The 15,652-nt window shown below is 39.5% G+C and overlaps 1 protein-coding gene across 1 annotated transcript in view; it reads right to left on the reverse strand.

The window, feature by feature from the left end:
* CDH4 (cadherin 4) overlaps window positions 1–15,652 on the reverse strand; it is a 1,142,022-nt gene that overhangs the window by 220,306 nt on the left and 906,064 nt on the right. The window contains exon 6 of the mRNA XM_027850675.1: window positions 14,192–14,347. Within this exon, the coding sequence (XP_027706476.1) occupies window positions 14,192–14,347 (156 nt within the window). The remainder of the gene's footprint in view (window positions 1–14,191; window positions 14,348–15,652) is intronic.

Here is a 15,652-nt window from a genome sequence, read left to right on the forward strand (position 1 = left end):
CCCTTCTCAAATCTATTTGCTTCTATTTGTCCTGTTTGCCCTCACAAGCAGAATACACGAGGAAGAAGCCAAAATAAAAGTACAGAGTGTGGGTCAATGTTCTGGGGTTGATGCTCAATACAGCATTCAGATCTGCAGGGATTTAGTTGATAGGTAGGAAATCCTTCTGGGAGGAATAGAGGGTGGGCATATATGACTTGTTGACAGAGCTTCTGGTGAACAGGGTCATAGAACCAAAGAATGTCAGAGCTCCAAGAGCCTGAAGAATGTCAGAGCTCAAAGGAGTCTTGAACCACAGAACCATAGAATTTCAGAGTTGGAAAGGACTTTAGAATATAGCATGTAGAATGTCAGAATTAGCTTTGCCCACATTCTTCAGGAATTATTTCCTAGTCCCTGTGGCTGCTAATGCCTTCCCCTTTCCATCTCCTCTGCATTTATCTTGTATATACTGATTTATGCAATTTCCCCCATTAAAATATAAGATCACCCAGAGTAGGCCCTTTGGTATTTTCTTCTTCATGTCCTCCGTGCTTAGCACAGAGCCTGGCTCACAGAAAGTGATTACTACTTGTTGATGGGTTGATTGATCTAATCTAAGCCTCACATTTTATGAAGCAGAAAACTGAGGCCCATTAGAGGTTCCCCAAGGTTATAGAAGTAATTTGTAGTAGAGCTGAGAGTAGAACCCAGGAATTCCTAGTCTTCTCATGCCACTGTACTGCCTCTTGATCATGGGCAGGGGATTGGATAAGATAGTCTATTCCAACAGTACCTTTAAAATCCCTCCTAAGATTTCTTCCCACTCTAGGACTGTATGGTTCTATGACCCTGGAAAAGTGGTTAAAACCAAGGTGAAAGAAGGCTTTTGGGAAATAGAACTTTGAAGCAGAGAATGTCTAGGGAATGGGAGCTGATGCATGTTGACTGGGAAGAGCTCGATCCAGCTGGTTCCAAGTGAATTCTTCCCATTATCCAATCTCTTAGCATAGCTCTCATTACTGCTGCTTCATGTACCTCCGAAAGGAAGACATTTATACATGATAGCTGCTGAACGAAAAATGAAAGTGCTAATTGTATTCATATTGGCTTCAGTGTTTTGGTTTGCTTCAGACAGCAGTGAATGGAATTTTACCCCTTAATTTGTGTTTTTAAGAAGAATTTCAAGGCTTACTTGACAAAAAAATAGAGGAAAAAAGGGAGAGGGAAAGCCATGTGTGTTGTGCAACAAACCAAATTAACACTGATTCCTAGGAAAATTGCAAAGTACAACACAACATGAGATTGTGCAAAAGTCCAAGCCCAGGCTAAGTTCTATTAAGAACAAACCTAAAGTGCTGTGTTGTGATGCTAAAGCCCCTAGCATCTATCCAGCTTCCAGTCACTGTGAACTATCTGCATCTCATCCTCATGGACAAACCACTCAGCCAGGAGCCATAGAGCTATCCTTCATCATGTCAGATGGAGTCAGTCAATAACTTTATAAGTCAAAGGTCAGGTTGTCTTTTGAAAAAAAAAAAAGGTATTCCGGCCTAAAATTAAAGTTATTATCTTCAAACTAAGGTGATATTGGTGCTTCTTGCTCTATCTTTAGGTGCAGAAACTGCTTTATTCAGAGATAACATGTCACATGAGTCACATATTTATTTAATCTTCAGGTTTGCCTTACATCCTGCCCTACCTCATCTCCAGAAAAAAAGTTTTAATCAAATTTGATAGTTTTTGTTTGAAACTTTCAGGAGTAGCTCTCCAGTAAGCCTTGATCAGCTCAGGATATTTACCAAGCTTATGGGCCTGGGCATCTAGCTTGGTTAAAGTGGGAAAAAACATTTCAATAACTGAAATGTTACCCAGCTCTTCTTATATTCCTGAGATTCAGCACTGTCCCTTGTTCATGTGAAGAGGGCATTTCTTAAACTTTGAGTGGAGAATGACTCCACTAAAGTTCTTCTCCAGCCTGCCAATGGCTATGCCAATGGAACGCTACCTCTGGCGGGTATGACTAAGTTAGAGAGGCTTTGAATATAGGTCTGGTGATGGCTTAAGTGCCTATTATCTGCAGTAGAACAATCTGGAGCGTGGACAGGTTCATCATTAGGTTTGCCCCAAGATGAAGTTCTTTGTGGCTGTAACAAGTCATGCAAATAGTTATGAAGACTATTTAAAAAGGAAGCCTGGAAGGACAGTGGTCTGCCCCAGTGGAGGGAATACCCAAACCAAGGGAATCATGGATCCATGAAATACTAAAGGAACAAATGGAAGGTTATATATTTGAAAATACAAAATGGAGGCTTGGTTTTATGTTTGAATAATTGTGAATTAGAAATAGTGCTGGATCTTGAATCAAAAAGTCTGGGTTCAAATCTTGGCTCCATTACTTACTATTTACATGACCATGGACAGAGCATCTAATCTCTTGGGTCTTCAGTTTCCTCACTTGCAAAATAAGTGGGTTGTATTAGATGGCCTCTAGCTCCTTTCCAAATATAAATCTCCATTCCAAAATGAATCTCCTGATTGATAAGATAATTCAGAGAAACATCACAAAGTCCTCCCTTTTTTGGCTGCTTCCCTTTACTATAGGTCACAAAAATATATTTTAATCACTTGCTTCATGCATGTCTATGTGCACAATTATTTTGTGTATAAACACACTTTACTTTATACAATAATTGTGATCCTGAAAAGTTATTCCCAGATTGACCATTTGGAAATCTTACCATATTTTAAGGGCACTAAGAGGTCTTTTAAGGCTATTTAATTTAACTCAACAAAAATTTATTAAATATCTACTTACTAATATGGAAAGCATTGTTGTAGGTGCTGGGAATTCAAAGATAAGAATGAAACATCTCCAGCCCTCAAAGAGCTTACATTCCACTAGAATTTAAAGGAATGTAATGGATTACCTTTTGGTAAAGTGGGAGCAAACTTTGAAAAGACATCATTCCATCATCCCACTATTTGTTTATGAATTGACTTTTTTTGGGTTTGCTTAAACTGAAGTCGGAATAAATATATTTACTGTGAAAAGTATTTCTGTTCTTATTGTGGTGAACATCTGGCTTCCTTCCCGGCCCTCAACATTCCAGCCAGGGCCGGTTAAGTCCCAATAATAGGCTTAGCTTTCTCCCAGGCCTTGTGAACACTCATCCCATTGGAAAGAGGAAATATAAGGATCCATAGCATTTAGTCAGCTATTTTGCGGCTCCAATTTTGACCTTATATCCTCTAGCAATTGCTTATTGAGAGTAGGAACTTTTTTGATCTTTGTGTCCCCAGGCTGTAGTAAAATAACTGACACATAGATGGTGTTTAACAAATTCTGATTGATTGATTAATAGATTGATTTTGACATGTTCCTGTGACTAAGACCTAGTCTAGTAACCAGCCATGAAACTAGGTCACTATTTTGTTCCCCTTAACCAGAGTCTTTCTTTTGGGATTCTGTCCTACACCCCAACTCCTAATGGTCTTCATTTTTTTCATATGTAAGATTAGGAAGTTAAACTAGATAATACCTAAAATCCATTCCAGCTCTGTGATCTTTGGTTTGGTCTCTAGTTCTCCTGAAAACTGGAACTCTGTCATGTCTCTTAGTCTTAATGTTGGATGCCCAATTCCTCATGGTGACTCCCTTGCCTACTTGGATTTCTACCTCATAAGTAACGATTAAAGAACAGTCCTATCTAAAGACAGGAGGATGGATGAGTTGGCCACTGGGTCTGCACTTATAATCAGGGGTTATTTGGGCCATCTGTCTCATTTCAACAAAGTTTGTGTACTGATGATCTGGTTTCAAAAATATCCAGTTGGCACCCCCAGATATAACATGGGGGTGCCTAAGTGCTTATATGACAGGCAAAGAGAATAAACAGAAGAATGGAGAAAGTGTTTGAAAGGACTAGCCATGATGGAATTCCTCTGACCAACAGCAGTCACTATGGTTTTGTCACTTGCTATATTAAAAATTCCTTCTCTGTGAATCAGTAGAGAAGTTGTTGCCAGAAGTGATGTTTCCTGGGAGTGAGAATTCAAGAAGAATGACTTTTTCTTGGAAAGGGGGCAATTCTAAAAGAATACTAGTTAGTGGATTTGAAACAATAGTGAGAATTATTTAAGTGGGTGATGATCCTGATCTTTCAGAGTCCCTTCCATATCTTTAAAAATAAGCGATGTAGTAAACTAGGATTGGAGTTTTATATAGGATCAAAGAATTTAGAGGGCAGAGAGATCTTAGAGACCATCTGGCTTGACCTTTCATTTTACAGATGAGGAAACTGATGATTATAGAGACTAAGTACCTTGACCAATGCCACATAGCTAGTAAGCAACAGAGCTGGGATCAAAATTCAGGTTGTCAGACTGAAATCTAGGGTTCATTCTACTACAACACACTGTTTCAGGTGGCTAAAGATTATAGTATTAGCATCTATCACCATGTTCTAATTCTATATAGGTGGGGGCACAATGATGGTAAAAGGTACTTGAGTATGTTTCCAACTGCCATATTAGTTAGTACATCTTTGGCTGTATAATTTCCCTTTGTGGAAGAGAAGAGAAGAGAAAAGATTATGTCTATTGTACAGATAGGAAAACAGAGAAAATTCAAGACTCTTCTCTATAATTCGTCTGTTTCATAGATTCCTATGAATCTTTGTAATACACAAGGATATCCATGTCAAAAACCTTGCCCACTTAAAACTTTCCTCAGCTGCCTACTGCTAAATATGATAAAATGCAAGTTCCTTGGCTGGACATTTAAGGTCTTTCACAGTCTCTCACTGACCTACCTCTCCAGCCTTATTTCACATTACAACCTCTATATTTCAGCCAAACTGCAATGCCAGTGATTCCTCTGACTTGACAGCCAACTCCTGCTTTGGTATATTAATACAGGGGCCATGTCCTGTATCTGATCTACTCTTCCCTCATTTTTGCCTATTAAAAGCCTTCTTTTCCTTCAAGGCTCAGCTCATATGGCACCTCAATTCAACAAGTACTTATTAGGCACCATATGTGTGCAAACCACTGAATTATATGCTAGGAATACAAAGAAAGAAATGAAAAACATTAATTGCCTCTCAAAGAGTTTATATTATCCTAGGAGATACAAATAAACTGAGAAGTAAAAAAATAATTTAAGGCAGGAGAAAGTGCTGAAAACTAGGAGGCATCAGGTAGGAGGAGGCACATAAGCTAAGCCTTAACAAAATCTAGGTATTTAAAAAGGCAAAATGAGAAGAGAGGGCATACCAAGAATGAGGGTCAGTCTGTAGAAAGACATGGAGATGGGACATGAATTGTCATGTGTAAGAGACAGCAAATAGGTCAGTTTGGGTGGAATGCAGAGTGCCTGAAGTGGGGTAATGTGTAAACAAGTCTGGCCAAGTATATTAGAGTCAGGATGTGAAAGGCTTGAAATGTGAAGCTAAGAAAATTGTTTTTTTCTCTTAGAGGCAATAAGAAAACACTGGAGTTTCTTTAGCAAGAGAGTAATGATTGGTCAGACCTGGGTTTTAGGAATCTTACTTAGGTAGCTGTATCAAGGATGGAATGGAGAGTATAGGAGAGACTGGAAGTTGAGAATCTAATTAGGAGACTAGTAAAAATTCCTAAAATAGGTGATGAGAGTTCCAATTAGGGTGATGGCTATGTAAGAAGGGGACAGATGCTAGTGATGTTGGGGAGGTAAAGTACATTAAGCTTGGCAACTGATTGGCTAAAGTTCATGTGGGAAGGTTCAAGGGTGACGTCAAGGTTGCAAACTTAGATGTGTGGAAAGACTTAAAGAGAAATAGAGAAGTTTGAAAGGAGAGAGGGTGTGGACAATATTTTCAACATACTGAGTTAAGGTGCCTTTGAGAGCTCTATGTGGATATATCTAATACCTCTGTGGAGCCTGCCCTGATCTCCCCTTTCCCTCACCTGAAAGTGACTTCTCACACTGGAAGTACCTTCACTTCCCTCCCCCTGCCCTTTCCTCTGATTGTCTGGTTCTTCCCAGATTTTTTATTTTAAGGAAAATGCCCAGGTCAGCCATGTCTTCATTCTCCTCCAGCTTATTTATACTCCTGTCCATGTGCTTTCCCCACCATGTTCCCTGGGGGTGGCTTCTCTCCCACTCCATTATTGGCTTCCTTTTATTTGTGTTCACTGATTAGAATGTAAGCTCCTTGAGAACAGGGACTGTCTTTATTTTTGCTCGGTTTTGTATTACCAGCACTTAGTAGAAGGCCTAACACTTTGTAAGTGATTAATAAATGCTTGTTGATTTGATTTAACTTCCCCCTCAAATTTCCCAAGAGTGCTTTGTTTGCACCTTCCTTTTGTTCTCATATCACTTCACTTTGTATTATTATTCTTTATTTACATGTTGTACCATACCCTATTCCCCAAGTAGACTATAAGCTCTGTGAGGGCAGAAATGGTGTTATTTTCCATCACTTTTCCCTGTGTCTAGCACAATGCCATATGTGTGTGTGTGTGTATGTGTATTAGACAATAAATGTTCGCTGAATTGAACTAAAGTCAGTAGTAATATTAAAGCTGGAATTATATTCTTTGCTCTTTGACCATAGTATAGTAGAAAGAGCCCTCATCTGGGATTTAGAAGACTTGGCATTTGGTCTTGGCTCTGATGCTGTTGTATGACCTTGTAGGCCCTCTGACTTTCCCAAGCACACAGGTCTTCTCTATCCCCTCCTGCCACTTGACTGTTTATATTACTCTGTCAACTTTAAATATCATGGAAGAGGCACACCAGAATTGAGATATTCCTGGGAACTCTTCGGCCACATGTTTGTATTTTAGCAAGAGTCCCACGCATAAAGAAAGAGGTGCTAAAGCCAATTAGAAAAGACAGCAACTAATTTTCAATGGATTTGGATGGAATTCCAACATGGACTTCTGAGTAGGCCTACCAAAATCTGATTTACTCTTGAATACAAGATGTTTTTTCAGAGTAAGATTGAAAAAGGAAAAGACAGGTTCCAGCTGTGCCTGAATTTCCCCCAAGAACGTGTCCAGGGTTTGCAGTCTTCAAGCCCTGGTACAGTAACTCCTATCTGACAACAGACATGACTGATACCCCTTAAGTGTTCAGATTTTCAGTTCACCAGTGACTTACTCCCTGGCCCGTACATGGGAGCAGTGCTTTCTGTTACCTATCCTGGGCATGCTGAAGTGCCAACAAAATAAAATCAGGAAGCTAACTGCCCCCCAACTTTGCTTGGGGGAAAAATAAACAGGCTTAGGAAAAGTAGATGTACATGTTGAGAATTCACGAATGCGCACTCAAAGAGTTCCTGCAAAATGCATGAACTGAAATTTGGCAGGGCTCTCTTGTCTATGTGTTGATTTCTTCTTTACTTTCTTCATTGCCTTCTTCTCCCTCTCCCATCATTTCTTGATGCAAAGGTACTTTGGTTATGTTAATGGTGTAAAGGCACTATGGGTCCCAGTTACTAAATGAGTTTGTGAAAGCTCACTGATGCTTAGATGGAACTCCAAATGAAAATGATGTTTTTGGTTTTGCTTTTTTTAATGAACAGTTGATTGAAGATTAACATGGCTCACATTAACAGGAGGCAACGTGGCTTAATGGCTAGAGAGCTGGATTTGGAGTCAAGAAAGTCTGGGGCTGAATTCCATCTTTGCCACTCACTAGTTATGTGACCATAGACAGGTCATTGAACCTCTAGGCGCCTTAACTTCCTCATCTGTAAGATAGGAGTAGCAATACTCGTTCTAACTACCTCAAGCAAGAAAAAGTATATAAAGACCTATGCAAACTTTAAATGCTAAGTATTATTATTACAATCCTGTTGATTTTGTAGCCCTTCCTCTACAATTAATGGTGATGTGATATTGCAAAGAATATGGTCCCCTCCTTCATCACTGTCACTCCTAACTCCCACTGTCTGCTCCTCAAACCTTGTCTCCTGTCATTGCAATGTGCTGGATGAATTGCGCTTGCTTTCTCATTTGGATAGTTATCAGCAATGGGCCCTTCTTCTCTGACAGGGAGCTTATAATGAATTCTGCTTGCTGGGACTACATCTTTATGGCAGGAAGAAGACAGTGAAAAGGTACCAGTGTAATTCATCTGCATGGGCAGAGGGAGAGGAAGGAAACCAACTAGCCATCAAGTACTCTTTAGAAGGTCTGGTTGTCTGACGAAGGCAGAGCTGGAGGTTGCTTATGTATCATGATTTGACAGAAAGGTCCCTTTTACCTTCCTCTCTCTGTCACACAGATTACAACGAAAGTTTCCTTTCTCATTTTCTCTTGTTAAAATACAACTATCCCCTTGGAAGGATAACATATTAGGCTGTTATCAGTCATTAACACCCCTGTGTGGATGAATATTTATCAGATTCTTTCTAGTGACAGCCAGCTGCAAGTCTTGAAAGATAGAATATAGGGATGACTTTGGAACTCAGGGATGCCCCAGGAGAGACAGGCCTGAGCTCAAACCTATAGGAATCAGGCAAGGGGTACTTAGCAATAGTGATAGAATAGCCTATTATTTGGATGACTATGCAGAAAGGCAAGATGAGAAAAGTGACAAAGGCATATCTTACTAAACTCAAAAAGCTTGACTAGGCCTCAACCTACACATTTTGTTGCCTTTGTCTCTCAAAATGATCAATGCCACGAATGCCTTCCAAGTGCCCCTTAACAGGTTTTTCTTTTTCTTTTCTTTTTTCTTTTTGTCTTATTCTGCTTCATACAAGTCAGAAACAACCCGACATTGTACCATCCCCCTAAATATGTTGTTTCTATTAGAATATATGTTCCCTGAAGGCATGGGCCATTTTTGCTTTTCCATTTGTGTTATCCATGTTTAACACAGTGCTTGGCACATAATAAGCACTTTTTCATTTCTTCATTCATTGATTGATTCATTCAAAATGTGCTGATATTTCCATGGGTTTTGAATTGTTCAAAATGAATTTCAGTCCTTGGACAGAAGAGGTAGTCAGTCAGTCAGTAAACATTTACTAAGGGCCTACTGTGTGCCAAGCATATGCTAAGTGCTGAGTTAGGGATGTCTGGCTAAATTTCCGTAGACTCAGCAAAGAGAGACCTTTAGGTCTAACTTCCCATTTCTTCCGCTCAGCTTATGTAGCTGCGTTGATATGAATTTTGGAGGTAGCTTTTCCTGAATATGAAAGCCAATCGTGTACATTTTAAAAGCTGCTAAGATAAGCCAATCAAAATAGAATCTTGAGTCTAAGTGTGATGAACAACTCTGATTTTAAGAAGAGATTTTCTATCAGTTGAAAAGCTCTTGAAGCTTCAGGGAAAGTGAGTTTTCAGGAAGAAAGGACTGAAGTTTCAGAGAGAATTATTATCTGAAATAGTAGTAGCTACTCAGGAGTGGCCTAGGCTTGCTGAGTACAGGGGAGGTGATCCATGCTAACAACTGCCACTTCCGAAAAGTTATGAGACATGATTTTTAAAAAACTGAGACACACATCTGACAGGAGAAACATTTCAGCAAGAAATCAAAGAGCAGGATGATGTAAGCCCTGAAGCCAAGGTCTCTAAGAGAGGAGAGAACAAGAGGGACTTTTCAGGTTGATGAAAGATTTCTTTCTCGGAGCTACCACAATAATTAAAAATTAATCTGTCTCATCTTGAAAAGGTGAATTTAATCAGGCAAATGGCCTCCCTGTGTGGACAGTTAAAAAGGAAAGTGCTGTAAAAATGCTGAACCTGAGGCGATCTGACTAATTATGCAAAAGGAAGATTTGCAAGAAAATCTTGGTGTGTGATGACAGGACCTGTGTCAAAGAATCTGTAGGATAATGAAAGGAACTCAGTTTTAGACTGGTGGTGATGGGGATAGGAGCTTTGGAGGATGGTTGTAATCTGGGATCACAGAGTTATAGATCTATGGAAGGCACTTCAGAGGCCATCTAAGCCTAGTTGTTCATTTTACAGATGAAGAAACCGACACCCAGAAAAGTTAAGCTTATTTACCCAAGGTCACACAGGTAGTAAGCATTGGAGGCAGGACTTGAACCCCAGTCCTCTGACTTCAGAGCAGTTTTCATTTCACTGTCCTGGACTATGCTACCTTCCACTTTGAGGGCTGTATTAACAAGAGGCTTTTTTGAGGGAAGGGTGGAGGAAGGCAATTAAATGGATCAGTTGTTGCTTCTGCACACATAGGAGAGAACAGGATTAACAGCCAGCCATATATAGCCTTCTAGAACACTAGATCTGGTTGGCAAGAAATGGTAGTATTCTGCAAATTGTTGCATATGTAGGGTGATAAAAAATAAAGAATCTAGGATGACTATGAACTAGGATGACTAGAAGGATGGTGATGCCTTTGACAGAAATGGGAAATTTTGGAAAGAGGAGTAACTTTGAAAAGAAACAATCATTTCAGACCTGGGATGGCTTGAATTTTTGGTAACTTGTCAATGAATGACCTTTCCTCAAAGGTCTCATCAGCTCAAACACTTCCCTTACTTTTCAGCCCCAAAGATTGAAATCCCACCCTCAGGACTTTTAGAGGACCCCTTTGAGAGGACATTGGTCAGTCAGAAACTTAAAAAGGAGTTTCATTTGTATTTGTGTGTGTGTGTGTGTGAGAGAGAGAGACAGAGAGACAGAGAGACAGAGAGACAGAGAGACAGAGACAGCGACACACATACAGAGCGAGAGAGAGAGAGAGACAGAGACACACATAGAACGAGCGAGAGAGAGAGAGAAAGAGAAAGACAGAGAGAGAGAAAATGAGAGAGATAAAGAGAGAAACAGACAGACAGACAGACAGATGGAGAATCTGGATTCAACCCCTCCTGCTTATTATACATATTGAGTGTATGATTCTTTAAAAGAAAGTGCCAACCTGAATTGGCAGATGGAGTTTTCTTGTTTGGAATTTCCCTATTCAAATAAAATAACATTGTCTCCATCCACATAGATAGAAATCCACAAACATTAACATATTTATCTCTAGCTATATTTACATCTATATTTCTATATTAAACATATGTATCCAATAATATCCATTGGATATTATTATATAAAATAATAATATGGATATTATATATGTATGTATATATATATACATATATATCCAAACTTCAAGGATAAGAGACCCCCAGCATTGGAGAAAGAGGGCAATAGAGACACTATACCTTTAGAGGAGAACAGATTGTTTGAAAATAGTGCTAGTAGATTTTGCCAAAGGGTACCATAGTTTTCTTGCCCTCGGTCTGCTATCTCAGCTCTTTAGTGGCAGTGACCAGACCTGAAATAATCCTGCCAGTGCTGAAACAACACATACACTGTATCTCAAGTACCCCCATTTCTAAATCATTTTTCTTCACATTTTCCTTGGCCCAACGTACAAAATAATCTTTCTTGTTCAAAGAGGATAAAATAATTTTCCTTCAGATACTCCAGGACTCAGGGGAAATCTCTTTTTCCATCTAGCTAAAAAGATAATCTATTTCCTTTTCTATGCCTCCCCACCCCCTCACTGGACGATCCACCAGCAGTTTCAGTATGGTTAAGGGGATACCTGATCTCACTGACAGTGTGCCTGGGTGATGGAATGAGTGGTAACCATGTCAGCACAAGTGACCCCTTGCCTCTGCTGACATTTAATTTTCACCAGCAATAGCTGTTAGGATGCCTAAATGTAACCCTCAGCAACATTTAGGTGGCCTGACCTTTGAGGGTCCCAACACCAAGACTTCTCTCCCTTCTCTCCTCTTCTCCCTCCTCTCTCTCTGTGTCTCTGTCTCTCTCTGTGTGTCTCTGTCTCTGTCTCTCATGTCATATTATCAATTCATCATATCGATAAATCCCACCAGCCCTAATCTCTCCTGAGCTGCAGTCTCACATCACCAAATGCTCTTCGGACACATTTCCACAGGCATCTCAAACTCAATGTGCCAAAACATATCTTTCTTTTCAAAGTTACTCCTCTTTCCAAACTTCCCATTTTCTGTCAAAGGCATCGCCATCCTTCTAGTCACCCAGGTTCACGTAGTCATCCTAGTTCATCATCATCCTAGATTCTTTGCTCTTTATCACCCCACATATGCAATAATTTGCAGAAAATTGCCATTTTTTGCCAACCAAATATTTCCCATATCTGTCATCTTTCCTCCATTCACAACCACCACCCTATTTCTCTACCTGCTTACCTCTTGTCTTTATTGCTGCCACCGATTTTTTAAAGTATGGCATGTATATCCTTTGATAGAATGTAAGCTCCTAGAGGGCAGGATTTTTTTTTCATTTTTTTCTTTGCATCACCAGAATCTAGCACAGTAATGATGGTAAGCACTTTTCAAACACTTTTTGATGGACAGACTAGGAATAATCTGTTGATTCAATCTCAGAAATGGGGAAAATCTGGCTTGGTAGGGGGAAAAGTAGAACAACTCAAAACTTTTCCCCAGAATGTGGGAAACTCATGCCATTGGTCATAAGATGACTTCTCTTAGGAGTCATCTACTAGATAGCTCTGGGGATGAGAGAGGTTTCCCCTGGGGAGTTCCAAATGTCCTTTCAGGCAGATGGGACTGCTACCTGAGAAGACAGAGCTGCCAGAGACTTAATCCACTCGTATGAGAAGGATAAAAATATCCATTTCACTCACATACAACAATAAGAAATGGCAGACTATATCTGTTTTAGGGTCCCTTATATTATGGGGTACTTTTTGTCTCTTATGGTAATACTGAGGTACCATTTAGAGGAAAGCATAGCTATTTGTTGTGACATCAATTTCAATCATCTCCACTATCCCTTACTTTATTTAAGAATTGTCCATTCATGAATTTATTAGCCTATACAGTCTCTCAAAGATGTGAGTTTTATAAATTTGCTCTTCAATGTGCAGGATGACATGGCCTTTTTAAAACTCATAAAGGTATCTCCTTTGAGCTTTGGAGTGGGGAGTGTTAGTTCTAGTGTCTCTAAATCACTGATCAACTCTTTATCCACCCTGTCCATCCATCTTCATGATTTTTTAGAATTGAAACTACTTCATTGTTAGTCTTCTCCTTTCCACTTGGCCCTTAAGATTTGAAATATTGAACCTGGAGCCCTGGAGATCTCTGAGCTAGGTTTTTGAGTGGGATAAGCAGGAAGGCAGACTTTCTGAGCTGTGGGAAGAGAGCAGTCCAGCTCAGGAGGTTCATGAGATTTGCTATAATGTGAGAGGCTGGAATGTATGTTGTCATCAACCTGGGCTCCCCTTTTATACCCAGGGTCTGACAATGCTAACAAAAGACATAAGTGTTTTAAAAGGCAGTCTCTGTCTCCATCACACCCTGATGCACAGTCCAGAAGCCCATCACACACTGGGATCACTAAAGAGAATCACTGCATCCTCAGACCCGGCATGGTAGGGGGCTGGAGGGATCTTCTGTTCAGCACCATATGGTGGAAGCAAGGTTAAGTCAGATGATTAATGTGGCATTGGCAATGCTGATGCTTCAGAATTTAATCTCCTCTAAAAGTCAAGGTATTTGCCTCAAAATAATAGAGGTGAAAATGATATTAGAGATAAAATAGTCCAATCCTCTTACTTTACAAATAAGGAAACTGAGACCTAGAGAAGGGAAGTCACATCTGAGACCCCGAAGTTAATCAGTGAGATATAGCTGGATCCCAAGGCCAGTGGTCTTTTGATTTTGCCACAGGGCCACACTCCATGGTGAAACATCCATATCTGCCCCTTTAAACATGGGCCCTGAAGGACTTTTTTTTTATCCCCTTCAGCTGTTGCAGGGGATAATCTCTGAGATTGAATGCACTGTAGATTTCTTTTCTGAGATGACTTTTCTGCTGTCCAAGAGACAAAGAGGAAATGAAAAGGCTACAGGATACATATCTAGGAACTAGAGAAAATGGGGAAAGACAATGGATTTACAGCTTTAGAGAAAGGGATTTAATCAGAATGTAAGGGTACAAGGGATGATTGATGAGTTACATGCTCTCTCTTGATCAAAGATGAGCAAGAATCATAAATAGGAAGAACTAGAAGGGATTTTAGAGACCATGCATCCAACTCTTTTATAAGAAAACTGAGGTCTAAATAGGGAAAGTCAAATTGTGAGATAGCAGCAGAGGTGAGATTAGAAACCCCCTCTGCCAATCCCCATTCCAAGGCTCTCTTCACCATAGCCCACTGCTTTCAGGTGCTTACATGGTAGGAGGCCCGCTCTTCTCTATCCATGGGTCTAGTTACATACATCCGACCTGACATAGAGTCAATATTGAAGACTTCCATGGGTGGTTGGTCAGCCCCGACTCCAGTGATGCTGTATCGGATGGGAATATCATTATCCTTGTCAGATCGAATCTGAAAGACAAAAGCAAACAGGAAGATGCTGTAAACATAGGGATGAGAAGTGAAAGCAGCATCTTTTAAAAAATTATTTTTATTTTCAATCAAAAATTCTCTTGCTCCATCCATTCCCTCTCCCACCCATTGAGACAGCAAGAAATATGATATCCATTCATTATGCATATGAAATCATGCAAAAAAATCACCCATGTTACACAAGAAAAACAATGAAAATAAACTGAAAAAAATATGTTTCAACCAGTACTCAGAAAGCACCAGTTCTCTCTTTGGAGGTGGATAGCATTTTTCATCATGAATCCTTTGGAACTATTGTGCATCATTGTATTGATCAGAGTAGCTAAGTCTCTCACAGTTAATTATCATTACATTATTGCTGTTTCTGTGTACAGTGTTCTCCTAGTTCTGCTCACTTCACTTTGCATCAGCTCATACAAGTCTTCCCATGTTTTTCTGAAACTACCTCCTTCATTTCTTATAACAAAATAATATTCCATCACAATCATATATCACAACTTGTTCAGCTATTCCTCAGTTAATAGGTATCACCTCAGTTTCTAATTCTTTGGCACCACAAAAAAATAGCTACTATACATATTTTTGCATATATGGGTCTTTTCCCATTTTCTTTTATCTCTTTGGGGTACAGACTAAGTACCAATATTAATGGGTCAAAGGATATGCACAGTTTTATAGCCCCTTGGACACAGTTCTGAATTGTCCTCCAGAATGCTTGGACCAGTTCACAACTCCACTGACAATGCGTTAGTGTCTCTATTTTTCCACATCCCCTTCAGCATTTGTCATTTTCCTTTTCTGTCATGTTAGCCAATTTGATAGGTGTGAGGTGGCATCTGAAAGTAACATCTTAACAACAGTGTCTCCTAAGATTTTCATTTACAGTTGAACTCTGAAGACATCAGAGTAAAGCAACCATTAATCAATAAAAAAGAATTCTTACTGAAGTCTTTATTAGACCCAGCCCTTCATACTATGAGAAATACAAAGTATAAGGCATACTGATCCCATTCTTCAAGACCTTACAGATTAGTTGGAAATTTAATAAAATATATTGAAAATAACAATAATGATATTTATAATTATAATAATAATGATGATGATGAAAGTAATAGCCAGTAATTATATAATGCTTTAAGGTTTGCATAGTGCTTTATAAATATTATCTCATTTGATCCTCTAAATAATCCAGGAGGTAGGTGCTATGATTGTCCCCATTTTACAGATGAGGAAACTGAGGCAGACATGGAGTTGGTGACTTGCCCAGGGTTACACAGCCAGTAA

The sequence above is a fragment of the Vombatus ursinus genome, unplaced genomic scaffold, assembly GCF_900497805.2.
Source record: "Vombatus ursinus unplaced genomic scaffold, bare-nosed wombat genome assembly UNPS02000580.1, whole genome shotgun sequence".
In the NCBI taxonomy this organism is placed as follows: Eukaryota; Metazoa; Chordata; class Mammalia; order Diprotodontia; family Vombatidae; genus Vombatus; species Vombatus ursinus.